Below are 21,676 nucleotides of genomic sequence, written 5' to 3' on the forward strand. Positions count from 1 at the left end.
GTCCATCTTCCCCACTCCCTCTCACCTGTCCATCTACCCCACTCCCCCTAACCTGTCCATCTACCCCACTCCCCCTAACCTGTCCATCGACACCACTCCCCCTCACCTGCCCATCTGCCCCACTCCCCCTCACCTGCCCATCTACCCCACTTTCCTTCACCTGTCCATCTACCCCTAGTCTCTGTTGAAAGCCCTTGTGACAGGGTGACAACACAGGAGAACAATGGGGAGCCAAGGACAGAGTGTTGTCACACTATAACAGGAAGTGCTAAAACAAGGACTGTCACCATAGGGATCCCCAGGGGTTATTTTAATGATCCTGCAGATTTATAATGACATGACATGAACGTGACAACAATTATATGAGATATTAGTAATTGGGGTGTCAGTCTATATTTCTGGGGGTCATTCAGGGTCGCTTCTGAGTTGTGTTGGCAATCATTGCGTCTAGAGAATATCCAACCTCCTTCTCTCTTGTGGGACATTGGCCTCCAGGATTTGTTGAGATCTCGTAGAATCGATTCTTCCCTCTACCTGTCCCACACAAGTCGATTAGATGCACCTCCGTCCCAACATCACGCATGGTGTCCTGTGTTCATTCCTCTTCCCTCTCTCTAAGTGTGCCTTTGTTGATTGGTCTCAGCATTATATTCCTCCATCAGACTTTGGCCTCCTGTCCAGGATGTCCATGGCTTGTCCATTTGTAGTGTTCCATACCTCAGAGCTTGACCCTTGGACAAGGGCGCCAACTCGCTCTGACCTCTTTTGCTGCTGAAGCACTGCGTTCCGATACTGGCGGCGTGGACGGCGCACAAGGTTGACTTTACTAGCTGTGAGCCGCCTTCCCTTCATTTTCGTCACGTGATGACTCTTGTGGTCAGGTAGGACGTTCTTTGGACTCTTCCATCTAAATCATATCTGTCCTGAAGAACGGTGGACCAGTTTCTTGCTAGTCCCATACACCTTCCTCTGGGTCCCTTGCCCTGGTATGCCATTTGTCCTACACAGACCCAACCAGTCTACGGTTTTAGTAGAAATGTATTTTAGCCTTCAAGATTTTGAGTTCTAAAGTTCCCTTTCTATAAAAAAAAACAAGCAAGCTAGGACATAACTCTTCGGTGGTTCAGTGGATACGCAGTTAGCGAAAGGATAGACACCCGTGTGTGGATGTATGTGGGGTGCAAGTGAAACAGGGACCACTCACCAATGATGTACCACAAGGCTGAGTACTGGGTCCTGTTCTGTTCAATCTATTTGGAAGTGAAGGTTTGGTGGGTAAGGTACGTCTCATAAGTGATAACCCCAAAGCGACCAATAGAATTGAAATACTTCAAAACCACAGCTGGGGACCATGAGGAAGGGTTTCTGAGCAGGAGGTTGGTCAGGTGCAGTGTAGGGATACAGGAGGTTGGTCAGGTGCAGTGTAGGGATACAGGAGGTTGGTCAGGTGCAGTGTAGGGATACAGGAGGTTGGTTGTGTGCAGTGTAGGGATACAGGAGGTCGGTCACGTGCAGTGTAGGGATACAGGAGGTTGGTCACGTGCAGTGTATGGATACAGGAGGTTGGTCACGTGCAGTGTATGGATACAGGAGGTTGGTCGTGTGCAGTGTAGGGATACAGGAGGTTGGTCAGGTGCAGTGTAGGGATACAGGAGGTCGGTCACGTGCAGTGTAGGGATACAGGAGGTTGGTCAGGTGCAGTGTAGGGATACAGGAGGTTGGTCACGTGCAGTGTATGGATACAGGAGGTTGGTCAGGTGCAGTGTAGGGATACAGGAGGTTGGTCACGTGCAGTGTAGGGATACAGGAGGTTGGTCGTGTGCAGTGTAGGGATACAGGAGGTTGGTCGTGTGCAGTGTAGGGATACAGGAGGTTGGTCAGGTGCAGTGTATGGATACAGGAGGTTGGTCAGGTGCAGTGTAGGGATACAGGAGGTTGGTCACGTGCAGTGTATGGATACAGGAGGTTGGTCACGTGCAGTGTATGGATACAGGAGGTTGGTCACGTGCAGTGTAGGGATACAGGAGGTTGGTCATGTGCAGTGTATGGATACAGGAGGTCGGTCAGGTGCAGTGTATGGATACAGGAGGTCGGTCGTGTGCAGTGTATGGATACAGGAGGTCGGTCAGGTGCAGTGTATGGATACAGGAGGTCGGTCAGGTGCAGTGTATGGATACAGGAGGTCGGTCAGGTGCAGTGTATGGATACAGGAGGTTGGTCGTGTGCAGTGTAGGGATACAGGAGGTTGGTCATGTGCAGTGTAGGGATACAGGAGGTTGGTCATGTGCAGTGTATGGATACAGGAGGTCGGTCGTGTGCAGTGTAGGGATACAGGAGGTTGGTCGTGTGCAGTGTAGGGATACAGGAGGTCGGTCGTGTGCAGTGTAGGGATACAGGAGGTCGGTCGTGTGCAGTGTAGGGATACAGGAGGTTGGTCGTGTGCAGTGTAGGGATACAGGAGGTCGGTCGTGTGCAGTGTAGGGATACAGGAGGTTGGTCGTGTGCAGTGTAGGGATACAGTGGGTCGGTCGTGTGCAGTGTAGGGATACAGGAGGTTGGTCACGTGCAGTGTTGGGATACAGGAGGTCGGTCGTGTGCAGTGTAGGGATACAGTGGGTCGGTCGTGTGCAGTGTATGGATACAGGAGGTTGGTCACGTGCAGTGTATGGATACAGGAGGTTGGTCAGGTGCAGTGTAGGGATACAGGAGGTTGGTCACGTGCAGTGTAGGGATACAGGAGGTTGGTCGTGTGCAGTGTAGGGATACAGGAGGTTGGTCAGGTGCAGTGTAGGGGTACAGGAGGTTGGTCAGGTGCAGTGTATGGATACAGGAGGTTGGTCAGGTGCAGTGTAGGGATACAGGAGGTTGGTCACGTGCAGTGTATGGATACAGGAGGTTGGTCACGTGCAGTGTATGGATACAGGAGGTTGGTCACGTGCAGTGTAGGGATACAGGAGGTTGGTCATGTGCAGTGTATGGATACAGGAGGTCGGTCAGGTGCAGTGTATGGATACAGGAGGTCGGTCGTGTGCAGTGTATGGATACAGGAGGTCGGTCAGGTGCAGTGTATGGATACAGGAGGTCGGTCAGGTGCAGTGTATGGATACAGGAGGTCGGTCAGGTGCAGTGTATGGATACAGGAGGTTGGTCGTGTGCAGTGTAGGGATACAGGAGGTTGGTCATGTGCAGTGTAGGGATACAGGAGGTTGGTCATGTGCAGTGTATGGATACAGGAGGTCGGTCGTGTGCAGTGTAGGGATACAGGAGGTTGGTCGTGTGCAGTGTAGGGATACAGGAGGTCGGTCGTGTGCAGTGTAGGGATACAGGAGGTCGGTCGTGTGCAGTGTAGGGATACAGGAGGTTGGTCGTGTGCAGTGTAGGGATACAGGAGGTCGGTCGTGTGCAGTGTAGGGATACAGGAGGTTGGTCGTGTGCAGTGTAGGGATACAGTGGGTCGGTCGTGTGCAGTGTAGGGATACAGGAGGTTGGTCACGTGCAGTGTTGGGATACAGGAGGTCGGTCGTGTGCAGTGTAGGGATACAGGAGGTTGGTCGTGTGCAGTGTAGGGATACAGGAGGTCGGTCGTGTGCAGTGTAGGGATACAGGAGGTCGGTCGTGTGCAGTGTAGGGATACAGGAGGTTGGTCGTGTGCAGTGTAGGGATACAGGAGGTCGGTCGTGTGCAGTGTAGGGATACAGGAGGTTGGTCGTGTGCAGTGTAGGGATACAGTGGGTCGGTCGTGTGCAGTGTAGGGATACAGGAGGTTGGTCACGTGCAGTGTTGGGATACAGGAGGTCGGTCGTGTGCAGTGTAGGGATACAGTGGGTCGGTCGTGTGCAGTGTATGGATACAGGAGGTTGGTCATGTGCAGTGTTGGGATACAGGAGGTCGGTCGTGTGCAGTGTAGGGATACAGGAGGTTGGTCACGTGCAGTGTAGGGATACAGTGGGTCGGTCGTGTGCAGTGTATGGATACAGGAGGTTGGTCACGTGCAGTGTTGGGATACAGGAGGTTGGTCAGGTGCAGTGTAGGGATACAGGAGGTTGGTCACGTGCAGTGTAGGGATACAGTGGGTCGGTCGTGTGCAGTGTAGGGATACAGGAGGTTGGTCACGTGCAGTGTTGGGATACAGGAGGTTGGTCAGGTGCAGTGTAGGGATACAGGAGGTTGGTCAGGTGCAGTCTAGGGATACAGGAGGTTGGTCAGGTGCAGTGTAGGGATACAGGAGGTCGGTCAGGTGCAGTGTATGGATACAGGAGGTTGGTCAGGTGCAGTGTAGGGATACAGGAGGTTGGTCAGGTGCAGTGTAGGGATACAGGAGGTTGGTCAGGTGCAGTGTAGGGATACAGGAGGTCGGTCACTCAGAAGGGATATTATCATTTACATACAGGTGTACTTAGGGTAAAAGAAACAATGTTTCCTCTTAGTTTGTTTCCAGAGTTAAAAGAAACAATGTTTCCTTTAGCTCCGGGGAAAGTGACAGCTAATTCTGGGAGCGATAGTGAAGAAAAATAAAAAAAGCCGGCAACTGCATTTAAAAATCGGCACTGAAAAAAATTCATAAAAAATCAATAAACCGAGTTCTGCCTATATATATATGTATTTATTGGAATATATTGAATACGGCCAAAGATGTGCTGCTTCAAATATATCTCAATAAATATAGATTATTAATATACAGGATTTATATGGTGCCGACAGTTTGCTCAGCGCTGTACAATATACATATATATACTGCGTGTTGAAATGCAATTTTATTACAAAATATCTGGAAAAATATATTTATAAAAAAGTATATATTTTTAAAGATATGCCGTTGGAAAATATATTTTAATTTACATTTTTGGAATACGTGTTAAAAAATATTTTAAAAATACATTCTTAATATATCCTTCCCAAAAATGTTCAAAAATAACTGGAAAATATATTTTAAAAATACATTCTTAATATATCCTTCCCAAAAATGTTCAAAAATATCTGGAAAATTAATTTTAAAAATATATTTTTAAAGATATGCCTTTGGAAAATATATTTTAATTTACATTTTTGCAATATGTGTTAAAATACATTTTAAAAATACATTCTTAATATATCCTTCCCAAATATGTTCAAAAATATCTGGAAAATAGATTTTAAAAATACATTCTTAATATATCCTTTCAAAATATGTTCAAAAATATCTGGAAAATAGATTTTAAAAAATATATTTTTAAAGATATGCCTTTGGAAAATATATTTTAATTTACATTTTTGCAATATGTGTTAAAATACATTTTAAAAATACATTCTTAATATATCCTTCCCAAATATGTTCAAAAATAACTGGAAAATATATTTTAAAAATACATTCTTAATATATCCTTCCCAAATATGTTCAAAAATATCTGGAAAATTAATTAAAAAAAAATATTTTTAAAGATATGCCTTTGGAAAATATATTTTAATTTACATTTTTGGAATAGATGTTAAAATATATTTTAAAAATACATTCTTAATATATCCTTCCCAAATATATTGACATATATTTCAAATACTACAATTTTGGCCGTATTCAATACATTTCAATATATTTGTGAATACATTATTAAAAATATATTCAGAACACACCCCGAAATATATTTCAAAGTGTAATTTGAATGCATTTACAAGTATATTTAAAAATCTATGTTTAAATTAATTTTTTTTAGATATTCAAAAATATCTGGAAAATAGATTTAAAAAAATATTTTTTTAAAGATATGCCTTTGGAAAATATATTTAAATTTACATTTTTGCAATATGTGTTAAAATATATTTTAAAAAAACATTCTTATTATATCCTTCCCAAATATGTTCAAAAATAACTGGAAAATATATTTTAAAAATACATTCTTAATATATCCTTCCCAAATATGTTCAAAAATAACTGGAAAATATATTTTAAAAATACATTCTTATTATATCCTTCCCAAATATGTTCAAAAATAACTGGAAAATAGATTTTAAAAATACATTCTTAATATATCTTAAAAAAATATATTTTGAAAGATATGCCTTTGGAAAATATATTTTAATTTACATTTTTGGAATACGTGTTAAAATATATTCGTGTAGGCCAATATATTGTAAATTACTTTCCTAATATATCCTTCCCAAATATGTTCAAAAATATCTGGAAAATAGATTTAAAAAATATTTTTAAAGATATGCGTTTGGAAAATATATTTTAATTTACATTATTGCAATATGTGTTAAAATACATTTTAAAAATACATTCTTAATATATCCTTCCCAAATATGTTCAAAAATATCTTGAAAATATATTTTAAAAATACATTCTTAATATATCCTTCCCAAAAATGTTCAAAAATATCTGGAAAATTAATTTTAAAAAATATATTTTTAAAGATATGCCTTTGGAAAATATATTTTAAAAAAACATTCTTATTATATCCTTCCCAAATATGTTCAAAAATAACTGGAAAATATATTTTAAAAATACATTCTTAATATATCCTTCTCAAGTATGTTCAAAAATATCTGGAAAATAGATTTAAAAAATATTTTTAAAGATATGCCTTTGGAAAATATATTTTAATTTACATTTTTGCAATATGTGTTAAAATACATTTTAAAAATACATTCTTAATATATTCTTCCCAAATATGTTAAAAAATATCTGGAAAATATATTTTAATAATACATTCTTAATATATCCTTCCCAAATATGTTAAAAAATATCTGGAAAATATATTTTAAAAATACATTCTTAATATATCCTTTCCAAATATGTTCAAAAATATCTGGAAAATAGATTTAAAAAAATATTTTTTTAAAGATATGCCTTTGGAAAATATATTTAAATTTACATTTTTGCAATATGTGTTAAAATATATTTTAAAAAAACATTCTTATTATATCCTTCCCAAATATGTTCAAAAATAACTGGAAAATATATTTTAAAAATACATTCTTAATATATCCTTCCCAAATATGTTCAAAAATAACTGGAAAATATATTTTAAAAATACATTCTTAATATACCCTTCCCAAATATGTTCAAAAATACCTGGAAAATAGATTTTAAAAATACATTCTTAATATATCCTTCCCAAATATGTTCAAAAATAACTGGAAAATAGATTTTAAAAATACATTCTTAATATATCCTTCCCAAATATGTTCAAAAATAACTGGAAAATAGATTTTAAAAATACATTCTTAATATATCTTAAAAAAATATATTTTGAAAGATATGCCTTTGGAAAATATATTTTAATTTACATTTTTGGAATACGTGTTAAAATATATTCGTGTAGGCCAATATATTGTAAATTACTTTCCTAATATATCCTTCCCAAATATGTTCAAAAATATCTGGAAAATAGATTTAAAAAATATTTTTAAAGATATGCGTTTGGAAAATATATTTTAATTTACATTATTGCAATATGTGTTAAAATACATTTTAAAAATACATTCTTAATATATCCTTCCCAAATATGTTCAAAAATATCTTGAAAATATATTTTAAAAATACATTCTTAATATATCCTTCCCAAAAATGTTCAAAAATATCTGGAAAATTAATTTTAAAAAATATATTTTTAAAGATATGCCTTTGGAAAATATATTTTAAAAAAACATTCTTATTATATCCTTCCCAAATATGTTCAAAAATAACTGGAAAATATATTTTAAAAATACATTCTTAATATATCCTTCTCAAGTATGTTCAAAAATATCTGGAAAATAGATTTAAAAAATACATTCTTAATATATCCTTCTCAAGTATGTTCAAAAATATCTGGAAAATAGATTTTAAAAAATATATTTTTAAAGATATGCCTTTGGAAAATTTATTTTAATTTACATTTTTGCAATATGTGTTAAAATACATTTTAAAAATACATTCTTAATATATCCTTCCCAAATATGTTCAAAAATATCTGGAAAATATATTTTAAAAATACATTCTTAATATATCCTTCCCAAATATGTTAAAAAATATCTGGAAAATATATTTTAAAAATACATTCTTAATATATCCTTCCCAAATATGTTCAAAAATATCTGGAAAATATATTTAAAAAAATATATTTTGAAAGATATGCCTTTGGAAAATATATTTTAATTTACATTTTTGGAATACGTGTTAAAATATATTCGTGTAGGCCAATATATTGTAAATTATAGGTCGCATGTATAATTTTTTTTTGGAAATATATTTCTCTTCCGTATGGGAGCCCTCTCAGATAATATTGTTCTTCATTGTAGGAGCTCCAGAACAGACATCATGAGGTGCACCTACCTTCTCCAGATGGTGGCCGTGGTTTGTATGACAGCAGCCAGCTCCCACGGAAGGTCGTCATCCAAGGGTCAGTACTTGGCCTCCGTATTCTCCGACTTGACCCGCGAGGAGATGAAATCCGTAAAAAGCTTTCTGATGGATCAACAACTCAATCTGGTGTCCAGCCAGAAAACGTACGGCAAAAACACCATCTTCATGATGGAGCTGAACTTGCCGAAGAAGAGTAAAGTCCTGAAATTCCTGGACAACGATGGACACAAACCCCAACGAGAGGCCAAAGTGGTCATCTTCTTTGGTGACCAGCCCAACGCCAACATCACGGAATTCGTGGTGGGCCCGCTTCCTCACCCGTACTATTGCCGGCGGGTCATTCCCAGAGGGAAGAAGCTGATCCATTTCGAGTCGCGGCCTGTGACCAATGTGGAATATGAGAAGATCCAGAAGAAGCTGGTGGAGGTCACCAAGGACTTCAACCATGTATTGGTGGAAATTTCCGGATTTTCCTTCTATAACTGCTCGAAGCGTTGCCTGACGTTCACCGACATTGCTCCCCGTGGCTTGAGGTCTGGAGAGCGCAGGTCCTGGATCATCCTGCAGAGGTTTGTGGACGGCTTCTTCCTCCACCCTATTGGCTTTGAGATCCTCCTGAACCACCGTTCCCTCAACCCTGAGGAGTGGACGGTGGAGAAGATCTGGTACAATGGACAATACTTTGACAGCGTCAAGGAACTTCTTCAGACATACGAAAGGAAGGAGCTGAAGGTGATGCCCCTTACGGACTTCACCGAGCAGGATCCGTACTCAACCTTCATGCCACGCGAGCATTTCAAGACCAACACCGACATCCATGGCACCAAAATCTGTGAGCCTCAGGGCAAGCGGTACAAGGTGTTGGGTAACTACGTGGAATATACGGGATGGAGCTTTGCGTTCCGTGTGCGTCCTTCTGCTGGCCTACAGATCTTCGACATCCGGTACAACGACGAACGCGTAGCGTATGAGGTGAGCGTTCAGGAGGCCATCGCGTTCTACAGCGGGGTCACCCCGGCAGGCATGCAGACCAAATACATCGACTCCGGGTGGGCAATGGGAACGGTGCACTACGAGTTGGCCAAAGGCATCGACTGCCCCGAAGTGGCCACTTACCTGGACCTCTACAACTATTACGACGCGGACGAGCCCGTGCGTTACAAGAACGCTTTGTGCATCTTCGAGCTGCCCACGGGGATCCCGCTACGCCGTCACTTTGACAGCACCCACGACGGCGGCTACAACTTCTATGCCGGGGTGGAGAACCACGTGCTGGTGGTGAGGACAACATCCACCGTCTACAACTACGACTACATCTGGGACTTCCTCTTCTACCAGAACGGGGTGGTGGAGGCCAAAGTCAGCGCCACGGGCTACATCCATGCCACGTTCTTCACACCGGATGGCCTCCACTACGGAAGTAAGGTCTACAGCCACGTCCTGGGGAACATCCACACCCACCTGGTGAACTACAAGGTGGACCTGGACATTGCAGGTAAGATGCTACTCAGCAGGCTCCATTTACCAGGCTCCATTTACCAGGCTCCATTCACTAGACTCCATTCCTCAGGCTCCATTCACCAGACTCCATTCACCAGCTCCATTCCTCAGGCTCCATTTAGCAGGCTCCATTCACCAGGCTCCATTCACCAGGCTCCATTCACCAGGCTCCATTCACCAGGCTCCATTCCTCAGGCTCCATTCAGCAGGCTCCATTCACCAGTTCCATTCCTCAGGCTCCATTTACCAGGCTCCATTCACCAGGCTCCATTCACCAGGCTCCATTCACCAGGCTCCATTCCTTAGGCTACATTTACCAGGCTCCATTCCTCAGGCTCCATTCACCAGGCTCCATTCCTTAGGCTACATTTACCAGGCTCCATTCCTCAGGCTCCATTCAGCAGGCTCCATTCCTCAGGCTCCATTCACAAGGCTCCATTCCTTAGGCCCCATTCCTCAGGCTCCATTCACCAGGCTCCATTCACCAGGCTCCATTCCTCAGGCACCATTCACCAGGCACCATTCACCAGGCTCCATTCACCAGGCTCCATTCCTCAGGCTCCATTCACCAGGCTCCATTCCTCAGGCTCCATTCACCAGGCTCCATTCCTCAGGCACCATTCACCAGGCACCATTCACCAGGCTCCATTCACCAGGCTCCATTCCTCAGGCTCCATTCACCAGGCTCCATTCCTCAGGCTCCATTCCTCAGGCTCAGTTCACGCTCATCATGTGACTTGCAATGTCTGTAGTCACATGACGTGTCCATGGCTCCAGTTCTGATCCAAGTGACTGAAGTCGCAGCGTCTCTACAGGAGGTTCCGGCAGACACGGACAGAAGGAAAAAATCGTTACATTTCGGGTCGATCCGTCAAGTTAATAATATGCGTTTCGTGGCGTTCTATTCATTTTTTTAGTTTCGGTGATTTGTTTTTGACCAAATTCACGTTTCTTCCAGCGGATTCGAAGACATCAAATCGCTCCGAATTCATTGAGAATAGCTGGTTCTGTTCTATTCAAAAGACAGCTGTATTCATCCTATTCTATTCCTTTCTTCTCTGTTCTATTGTATTCTATTCGAATTTCATATATTTTTTATATACTATTCTTTTCGAAATTTGAATTTTGGAAGACCGCTATATTCTGTTTCATTCTGTTCTATTTTTTTCTATTCTATTTTATTCTATTCTGTTCTATTCGCATTTCAGAAAATGGCTATATTGTTTGTATTTTATTCTATTCTTTTATATACTATTCTATTCTGTTTTATTCTATTCTTTTTGAAATTCAAATTTTGGAAGACTGCTATATTATTTCTATTTTATTCTATTCTATTTTTTTCTTCTATTCTCTTGTATTCTCTATTTTTCTTTCCAATTATTTTCTATTTTTCTTTGTTCTGTGCCTTTATTTTATTTTCTATTCTATTCCTTTATGTTCTGCTTTATTCTATTCTATTTTATTCTGTGTTAGTCTACTCTTTTCTATTCTATTCTTTTCAAAATTTGAATTTTGAAAGACCGCTATATTCTATTTCTGTTTTATTCTATTCTATTTTTTATTCTATTCGAGTCGATTCTATTTTTCTTATTTTCTATCCTATTATTTTCTATTTTTCTATTTTCTGTTCATTTATTTTCTATTCTATTCTATTTTATTCTAGTCTATTCTTTTTGGAAATTAAAATTTCAGAAAACTGCTATATTCTTTCTATTTTATTCTATTCTATTGAAAATTACATTTTGAAAATTCGAATTTTGGAAGACGGCTGTATAATTTCTATTTTATTTTATTCTAACCCCAAATCTCTCTCTTCTCCCCTCCACCTCTCTTCCACTGTCCTCCCCCCTCCATCTGGGTTCTGTTCTGCAGATGGAATTAGGGGGTTCACCCCCCAAATCTCTCTCCTCCCCTCCACCTCTCTTCCACTGTCCTCCCCCCTCCATCTGGGTTCTGTTCTGCAGATGGAATTAGGGGGTTCACACCACCGCCCCCCCAAATCTCTCTCTCCTCCCCTCCACCTCTCTTCCATTGTCCTCACCCCTCCATCTGGGTTCTGTTCTGCAGATGGAATTAGGGGGTTCACACCACCGCCCCCCCAAATCTCTCTCTCCTCCCCTCCACCTCTCTTCCACTGTCCTCCCCCCTCCATCTGGGTTCTGTTCTGCAGATGGCATTAGGGGGTTCACCCCCCAAATCTCTCTCCTCCCCTCCACCTCTCTTCCACTGTCCTCCCCCCTCCATCTGGGTTCTGTTCTGCAGATGGAATTAGGGGGTTCACACCACCGCCCCCCCAAATCTCTCTCTCCTCCCCTCCACCTCTCTTCCATTGTCCTCACCCCTCCATCTGGGTTCTGTTCTGCAGATGGAATTAGGGGGTTCACACCACCGCCCCCCCAAATCTCTCTCTCCTCCACCTCTCTTCCACTGTCCTCCCCCCTCCATCTGGGTTCTGTTCTGCAGATGGAATTAGGGGGTTCACACCACCGCCCCCCCAAATCTCTCTCTCCTCCCCTCCACCTCTCTTCCACTGTCCTCCCCCCTCCATCTGGGTTCTGTTCTGCAGATGGCATTAGGGGGTTCACCCCCCAAATCTCTCTCCTCCCCTCCACCTCTCTTCCATTGTCCTCACCCCTCCATCTGGGTTCTGTTCTGCAGATGGAACTAGGGGGTTCACACCACCGCCCCCCCAAATCTCTCTCTTCTCCCCTCCACCTCTCTTCCATTGTCCTCACCCCTCCATCTGGGTTCTCTTCTGCAGATGGAATTAGGGGGTTCACACCACCGCCCCTCCAAATCTCTCTCTCCTCCCCTCCACCTCTCTTCCATTGTCCTCACCCCTCCATCTGGGTTCTCTTCTGCAGATGGAATTAGGGGGTTCACACCACCGCCCCCCCCAAATCTCTCTCTCCTCCCCTCCACCTCTCTTCCACTGTCCTCACCCCTCCATCCTTCTTTCAGGAGCTGAAAACAGTTTTGAGACGACGGATCTGAAGTACGAGAACATTTCCAACCCCTGGAGCCCCGGTGACTTCATTGTCCAATCCCGGTTGGACAGACGCCTGAGGACCAGTGAGAAGGCAGCCGCCTTCAGATTCGGGGAGTCATTGCCTCGGTACCTGATGTTCATGAACCCCAACAAGAAGAACAAGTGGGACCATTACAGGAGCTACCGGATCCAGTACAATTCCCACGCCCACAGCGTGCTGCCACGGAAGTGGGACGCAGAGAGAGGAATCGCCTGGTCCAGGTAATCTTTGTAGGGGGAGGTCAGTCCATAGACGGAGCGGGGGGTTGTGAGGGTTCTCCAAAGGAAAGGTGCGCCATTTCCGCCATCTCATCATGGCGGCTCAGTTGGGAGTCTCTGCTTTCATTGCCTCGTGTGATTGGCAGGTACAGCCTGGCGGTGACGCGGCACAAGGACTGGGAGCTGGCCAGTAACAGTATGTACATCCAGAACGACCCCTGGGATCCCGTCACCTACTTTGAGAATTTCATCCGCAACAACGAGGACATTGTCAACAAGGTGAGTGCTCCGACCACCTTACATGTCCTTTTTTTGGTAGAACTTCACATTGGAATGTAGAGTATGTTGGTTCCGGTCAGCTAGAGCAAGAGGGGACACTGGAACTGTAAGGGTTACGGAGCCAGTACACTCAAAAAGGTGTTTGATTTGTAGGTGGAGGCCATGGTAGATCATGGTAGGCCATGGTAGGTCATGGTAGGTCATGGTAGGCCATGGTAGGCCATGGTAGGCCTTGGTAGGTCATGGTAGGCCATTGTAGGTCATGGTAGGTCATGGTAGGCCATGGTAGGCCATGGTAGGTCATGGTAGGCCATGGTAGGTCATGGTAGGCATTGGTAGGTCATTGTAGGCCTTGCTAGGTCATGGTAGGCCTTGGTAGGTCATGGTAGGCCATGGTAGGCCTTGGTAGGTCATTGTAGGCCTTGCTAGGTCATGGTAGGCCTTGGTAGGTCATGGTAGGTCATGGTAGGCCATGGTGGGCCATGGTAGGCCTTGGCAGGTCATGGTAGGCCATGGCAGGCCATGGTAGGTCATGGTAGGCCATGGTAGGCCTTGGTAGGCCATGGTAGGCCTTGGTAGGTCATGGTAGGCCATGTTAGGTCATGGTAGGCCTTGCTAGGTCATGGTAGGCTTTGCTAGGTCATGGTAGGTCATGGTAGGCCATGGTAGACCATGGTAGGCCATGGCTTCTCATGTCTCATGAGGTCTTCAGTGGTGAGATCTCCACACTATCATTCCAGAATTTGTTCCTGCACCCCTCGACTTATTACCAACAACCTTCACGTGTTCCAGCTTCTCCTGATACACTCTCCATAATATCCTAACCAATTACAATCCGGCACAGGGATGGTGGGAACCTCTCATATTGGGCACAATATGTGTTTAGACCTGAGGACTCATAGAAGGGATGGTGGGAACTCCTCATAATGGGCACAGCAGGTGTACAGATCCCAGAACCCAACACAGGGATGGTGGGAACCCCTCATATTGGGCACAGCGGGTGTACAGACAAAGGAACTCAGCACATGGATGGTGGGAACCTCTCATAATGGGCACAGCGGGTGTACAGACCAGGGAACTTGGCAAAGGGATGGGGAGAACCCCTCATAATGGGCACAGCAAGTATGAAGACCTGGGAACTCAGTGCAGGGATGGTGGGAACCCCTCATAATGGGCACAGTGGGTGTACAGACCCGGGAACTCAGCACAGGATGGTGGGAACCCCACATAATGGGCATGGGGGGGTACAGACTCGGGACTTCCTCACATGGAAGAGCGATCCTGTGTTACCTGCCACATGGAAGAACGCTGTGCTGATAGGAGGGGAAGCACTGCGCCACTACAGCCTCTCTCCTCTATGCCATGCCTCCTTTTTGGGCTTTCCCTCCCCTTGTAGGTTTGTACTGGTGCTGAGTGTGGGACTAGAGGGAAGTAGCTGGGCAAAACATCCATCGGGTGGCTGGCCTGGGGGGCACAATGGAAATCTGGGGGGGTGTAGCCCACCCCAGCATCCCCCTAGATCCGGCCTCTTATTTTGTGCTGCTCTCTAGTTGCCTCATGACTTATTTGCTCACCAGAACCTCAGGAACCACATAGAGTCTGAAGGTCCATAGAGAACTCTGAGAGGTCCAGCTCACATTTTCGGTTGAAGTTTTGTCCTTGCGTTGGCACACAATGATGTCTTTTCTAACCCTACTTCATCTTTCCCATTCAGGACCTGGTGGCCTGGGTGACCGTTGGATTCCTCCACATCCCCCACTCTGAGGACATCCCCAACACTTCCACCCCAGGGAACTCAGTGGGATTCTTCCTCCGACCCTTCAACTTCTTCGATGAAGATCCATCGGTGGCCTCCAGGTCCACAGTCATCGCGAGACCAACAGACAAGACCTTCAGTAAAGTGACCATCAAACGCTGGACTCCGGACGTTGTTGGTCAATGTGTGTCTGACAAACCCTTCCGTTACAATGGCACCTACTTCTCCGACTGAGAGGTCACCTCGGATGTCTACGGGGCTGGAGAATGGTTTGTTGGTTGGACACCGAGAATAAGTTGCCTTGTCTTTACGACATGCCGAGTAACCTATAGCCAGCAGAAGGTCTCCCAGTTGTCTCGTTTAGGTCTTTCTATGGAGCCCCAAAAGCACAAAGTTGCAACCAAGACTTTTTTATCTCTTCTTTTTATGGAATTGTAAAAAACTAAGAGCAGAGTCACCTGTGTGCAATAAATGGCGTGTGTGCTGGACCCAACGTGTAGCTGGTTTGTGATCCAACCCTTGACGCTGGTGGGGTCAGACGATAGAAGGACCACATTCGCAGGATGACAGCAACTCCTCTCAGATATGAACTCACACTTCTCAACATTCTTCCTTACATTTTCCACATTCGTCCCGTAGACGGGGCGCCATCTTGTATATTAGAGTGCAGTAAGCATCAATGCTAAACAAACATGGCAGAACATGCAGAACAAGATGGATGGTGCATTAGGTTCCAGGCCGTGTGCTGGGCTGTAGTCACCATGGTGGGCTGGCACCTTGGGTAACGAGGGCAAGAAGGGGCTCCAAACCTTAAACTGTTTCTAATATTGTTTTCCCTTCTGGTCGCCTTCGGCCATTTACAGCTAAATCCACTGTAAGGGGAGGGGGTTAGGATCATGGCGAGAGGAGTCAGAAGACTCTTTATAGTTCAGTAGACATGACACAATCTCTTCTATCTCTTGATCCATGGTCTATACAGCTATACGGCATATAAATCATTCCACATTCCTCCTCTAAAATTAGTTTTGACTAACGTGGTCACATGACACAAGGGCGGAGCTTGTATAAAAAGGTGTCACCTAGGTACGGCCCACGCTGTGTGTGTCCTAAACTGAGGAGCTCCACCTAGTGACACTCCTATAGCTTTTTATGGATATAAACTTTGGGCTGTCCAAAGACCTCATCGGAGATCACCATCATAGGAGGGGAGCACAGAAAGCATGTAGACCAAGGAGGATGGCTGCCACCAACAACACCTCCTCACCCTCTAGAGGTGTAAATGTCCACCAGTGGTCTAGTGGGCTGACACTTCACATCAGGGTTGGATTCTGGACCTTTAGTGGGGTGGAAGAAGTTGGACACTGGTCACTTTATGGAGTTTTATGGAGTTTATTAAAACCAATCATTGGGAAGCTGAAAAATGATTCCTTGCAGGGTCGATCTGTTCAGCAGCACAGACAGTGCAGTGCAACCATCTACAGAGCCTGACTGCATGCCACACCAGTGTAACCACATACCAATCTATCACAGTGTCCCTGGTGCACCATCAACATCTGTCACAATGTCCCCGGTGCACCATCAACATCTGTCACAGTGTCCCCGGTGCACCATCAACATCTGCAACAATGTCCCCAGTGGATCATCAACATCTGTCACAGTGTCCCCAGTGGATCATCAACATCTGTCACAGTGTCCCCAGTGCACCATTATTTGTCAAGGTGTCCCTGGTGCAGCATCTAAATGTCACAATGTCCCTGGTGCACCATCCTATGTCACAGTATCCCCAGTGGACTATCAACATCTGTCACGGTGTCCCCAGTGCAGCATCTACCTAAATGTCACAGTGTCCCCAGTATAGCGTCATCGTCTGTCATATTGTCCCCAGTGCAGCAGCTTCTATTGCAGTGCCCAAGTGCACCATGAACATCTGTCACAATGTCCCCAGTGGATCATCAACATCTGTCACGGTGTCCCCAGTGCACCATCAACATCTGTCACGGTGTCCCCGGTGCACCATCAACATCTGTCACGGTGTCCCCGGTGCACCATCAACATCTGTCACGGTGTCCCCGGTGCACCATCAACATCTGTCACGGTGTCCCCGGTGCACCATCAACATCTGTCACGTTGTCCCCGGTGCACCATCAACATCTGTCACGGTGTCCCCGGTGCACCATCAACATCTGTCACGTTGTCCCCGGTGCATCATCAACATAGGGGGGGGGGCAATGTCAGGGATCCCGACCACTCGGAGGTGCATGCATGCGCAGATTGCCGACACGCACTAGCCGGCGAGCACTGAGACTTAGGCGATCGCGGCGGTAGCAGCACACTCACAATCGCGGACGCATGCCTGTCACCAATGAGAGCACAGGGCGCACTATTTAAACCAGCCCTGTGCATCTCCAAATCGCCTTATGTTCTTGTTCCTGATTGTCCTGTACTTCTGACTGCCTTGTTGCCGACCCAGACTGATCCTGATACTGCTGTCCTCTCCTGCTCTGACCCTTGGCTCGTCCTGACTATTCTCTGCCTGATCCTGAATGCCTGACCTTCTGTTGCTGAACCCGGCTTGTGACCTGATTATTCTTGCCTGTCGTTCTGTACTGTCTGCTCCGCTGTTACCAACCTGGCCTGTCTGACCACAATATACCTCTTCACATCTGGCTCTTACCTGCTATACGCCATTGGCGGCTGCCTTTACCACAGCTGGTGTTACTCGGGGGTCGCGACCTAGTCTCAGGGTGCTTCAAGTCCATCCCCACCATCAGGGGCTCTGGTGAACCAGCAGACTGAGGCTTAGGCTCCGCGCCCTGAGGGACTCCGGCCTGTGGGCCACTAGAGGCTACCGTCAGTCGGCTCCTGACAGGTGCACTGCCGCGCACCTAGCGTGGGCTCCGTATGTACACTTAGATCTTGGGCTTCTGTGCCTCTGTACAGAATGGGGACCTCTGCTGTGCCAATCCGCTCCCATTGCCATGGGAAACAGTCCAATGGTGGAAGGAATGCCAACAACATCTCACTAGCTAGAGGCTGTCCCCCCTGCGACAGGTACATGCCAACGACAGGCTGCTTTAATGCTAGCTTCCGTTACCCTTGGTAACCAATTGCTGTACTGACCAAGACCCTGACTTCATACCCCAACGTGCCTAGTGACCCAAAGCAGTGAAATAAGTGTAACGTGTGCTGGTTCCTTGCATTGCACACCCTTAAGAACTTTAGACCAGGCAGAAAGCAAAGCTTCAACGTCTTTACTAAGTGCCAGAATCATTACAACACACGAAAACAGTCCTTTCCCCTACGCCTCTAAACTCTAACTCAGGCCTGTGTGCTGCCCCAGCATACCTGCAAAAAAGGTAGTCCATTGGTGGTAAGTCAATTGGTATCAGCAGAGTCCAGCAGCTGGTGTCTTCAGGGTGAAACCCAAGGCTTCGATGGCTTCCTACAACAGGTTCCAAGATGCCACAAATATGGTTTTTATATGCCGATGTAGCCTACAGAGTGCCCAAACAGAAGGGAGTATTTTCATCTCTCTGTAACTAATATTTTAGCTTTTATGAGGAATGAAACATACTTCTTTGATCTATGTATATCCCTTTTAGAGCTTCCAATGTCAGGTAGACAACCTGTCCGCAGTCATTTCCTCCAAACCGGTTTCCCCAGAAAGTGACAAAACCTTATTAGCACAAAGGTGTCACATCCAGGAAGCCGGGCTTTTCAGGTGCTAATTGATGAGCTCCTGTCTGAATACCTATGACTGAATATTTGACTGAATACATCTTTAATAACATGCAACTACGTTTACAATTACATATTGCTACTGATCACATCTTATCTACTCAAATGTGTACATTTATGTCACATGTACGTTACATCCCTACATCTCTAAACCCTAACTAATGCTTGTGTGCTGCCCCAGCATACCTGCAAAAATGGTAGAGTCCATTGGTGGTAAGTCAATTGGTATCAGCAGATTCCAGCAGCTGGTGTCTTCAGGGTGAAACCCCAGGCTTCGATGGCTTCCTACAACAGGTTCCAAGATGACATCCTTCTCTTTCAGGCCAGGGATTCATGGTAAGAGCCTCGGCCCCAGCCCACTGTGCCTCTTATAACCTCAGGATATGTGGGTCAGACCCATAAAGCCCACCTAAAGCAGAAAACGCAGGAACACAGGTTAACCCTAACCCTCCCATCTGGGGCAGCACCTAGCTAGCTAGATTGCAACAAGTAATATAATAAGGTCTTATTATAACGTAGGAGAGGTGGGGAGATGAGAAGTTGTCAAGTTGGAGGTCTTTGGGTAAGGGTCTTACTCTTCGGTGACCACCCTAGACCAGTCTATCAAAGGCAGGCTTCATCCACCTACCAGCATTTTGCCAAGTCACCTCAGAAGAACTCAGAAGGCATCCGGGTTGAAAAAGGCTGCCCAAGAACAGAAGACCCTCAACCCCCAGGCTGGAGATCACTGCCAGTCCGTGACCTGTAGGAGCCTGGGTCATGCGGGGGGGTGGGGGCTTTTGCCAGCACAGCCTACACTGCCACCACCAGAGGGTGCCCGCTCCCCTTCTCCCAGCACCACTACTCCTTTCCCTCTGTGGTCACATCACTCAGCCAATAAACTACAGAGAGGAAGGGGGAGGGAGGAGAGCTTGGTTTGGGGACAGGATCGTCATACTTATAGAGCGGGCTCAGCAGAGAGTGGGAGACAACACCATGTCCTGGGGACCTTCATACTGAGCCGACTTCAGGTGACAGGCCGCATCCACCCACCCCCAGTCCGTGGAGGAGTTGTCTTCTACAAGGACAGTCCTTGGTGCCGGCGGAGAATGGGGACCACTGTCCTAGAGTACAAAGCTAGAGGGTACAAGGTGGTCCAGTACGGTTCAGCTGGAGGGGCTGGGACATAGAACTAGACATGTCTTCACACAAAAACTTTATTTTCGTTTCCAATGATTGTTCTTGAACGTTTGGGAAGGTAGAACCTGGGAGATGCAAGGCTGTGGTCCCCCACCATCAAAAGGCACTTGCAATAACAAATAGTTCCATAGTTAGTCTGGCTGAAAAAAGACAAAAGTCCATCCAGTTCAACCATAGAAATAAGGAGTCACTCATGTTACTTCTTTTTTTTTGAAAGATATGTAACTGTTAACACATGACAATAGTACTGCTATGATATGAGGAGGAGTTCTCCAAACTGTGGCCCTTTGCTTGTATCCGGCTCTTGGGGCGATATTCCATCCACTGACACTAAGAACGGGGCACAACTCTTGCCAATGACACCAAAAATTGGACATTGTTTACTCCCACTGACGCTGGGACTTTCCAGCCCCCCTAACCTCTGAAAGTCAATAAATTGTCCCTTTGTTTGGAGACCCCTGATATAAGTCAACTGGATTAATCAGAGAGCCACAACGGCTCCTGAGTGGAAGTGGGAGATGTGACAGGAGTCACTTTGGTTGGGGGGCCCATGGAACACAACTTACTTTGGAGAGGTGGGGAGACCCCTGTCTCAGCTCCCCATATCCCTCTTATGTGTAAGTCACCCTGTACCTGTTAGGGGTACAGGGTGAAATGTCCTGATTGGGGTGGGGGGTTGTGGATTGTTTAATGCCATGTGGTTACATCCCATTGTTCTATTGTGTGTCTTGCTTGGGAGCAAACTATTATGGGATGTATATGTTTGTGTATTGGCTTGGTGGGGGTGTTTCCAGCAGCCCTTCCCCCTGATGGGACTGTCTTCTGATGTGTCTCTTGTTACTAGGTGTGTATTGCCCCACGCTGTGTATATATCTTGTATCTGTGTTAAAATAAAGTAGTCTATTTCCTGATTTATTTCAAGACTGGTCTCGTCTAGTCTCGTATGGTCAGCGGTGGTGTCTGTGGTTGGTGTTCGGACGGGGAAGTGGGAGTCTAACGGAAATACCCCAAGTGCAGTCGGGGTTCGGTTCCGTTACACTCTCGTACTGCTGACTCCTTTCCTCTGCCCTGTGAATGGATGACCTCTGTACACTGCCTCACGTACTGCTGACCCCTTTCCTCTGCCCTGTGAATGGATGACCTCTGTACGCTGCCTCACGTACTGCTGACCCCTTTCCTCCGCCCTGAGAATGGATGACCTCTGTACGCTGCCTCGCGTACTGCTGACCCCTTTCCTCCGCCCTGAGAATGGATGACCTCTGTACGCTGCCTCGCGTACTGCTGACCCCTTTCCTCCGCCCTGAGAATGGATGACCTCTGTACGCTGCCTCGCGTACTGCTGACCCCTTTCCTCCGTTCTGAGAATGGATGACCTCTGTACGCTGCCTCGCGTACTGCTGACCCCTTTCCTCCGTTCTGAGAATGGATGACCTCTGTACGCTGCCTCGCGTACTGCTGACCCCTTTCCTCCGTTCTGAGAATGGATGACCTCTGTACGCTGCCTCGCGTACTGCTGACCCCTTTCCTCCACCCTGCGAATGGATGACCTCTGTACGCTGCCTCGCGTACTGCTGACCCCTTTCCTCCGCCCTGAGAATGGATGACCTCTGTACGCTGCCTCGCGTACTGCTGACCCCTTTCCTCCGCCCTGAGAATG

The 21,676-nt window shown here is 45.6% G+C and overlaps 1 protein-coding gene across 2 annotated transcripts in view; it reads left to right on the plus strand.

The window, feature by feature from the left end:
* The window catches only part of LOC149429074 (diamine oxidase [copper-containing]-like), a 29,389-nt gene extending 13,799 nt beyond the window's left edge, over positions 1-15,590 (plus strand). For both annotated transcript variants that reach the window (XM_089666761.1, XM_089666762.1), the window contains exons 2-5: positions 8,257-9,815; positions 12,782-13,070; positions 13,214-13,346; positions 15,061-15,590. In XM_089666761.1, the coding sequence (XP_089522887.1) occupies positions 8,276-9,815; positions 12,782-13,070; positions 13,214-13,346; positions 15,061-15,336 (2,238 nt within the window). In that variant the 5' untranslated portion in view covers positions 8,257-8,275 and the 3' untranslated portion in view covers positions 15,337-15,590. The remainder of the gene's footprint in view (positions 1-8,256; positions 9,816-12,781; positions 13,071-13,213; positions 13,347-15,060) is intronic.
* The last annotated feature ends 6,086 nt before the right edge of the window (positions 15,591-21,676 follow it).

Source organism: Staurois parvus, unplaced genomic scaffold (assembly GCF_062004578.1).
Source record: "Staurois parvus isolate SC_StPar_1 unplaced genomic scaffold, SC_StPar_1.0 ptg002826l, whole genome shotgun sequence".
Classification (NCBI taxonomy): Eukaryota; Metazoa; Chordata; class Amphibia; order Anura; family Ranidae; genus Staurois; species Staurois parvus.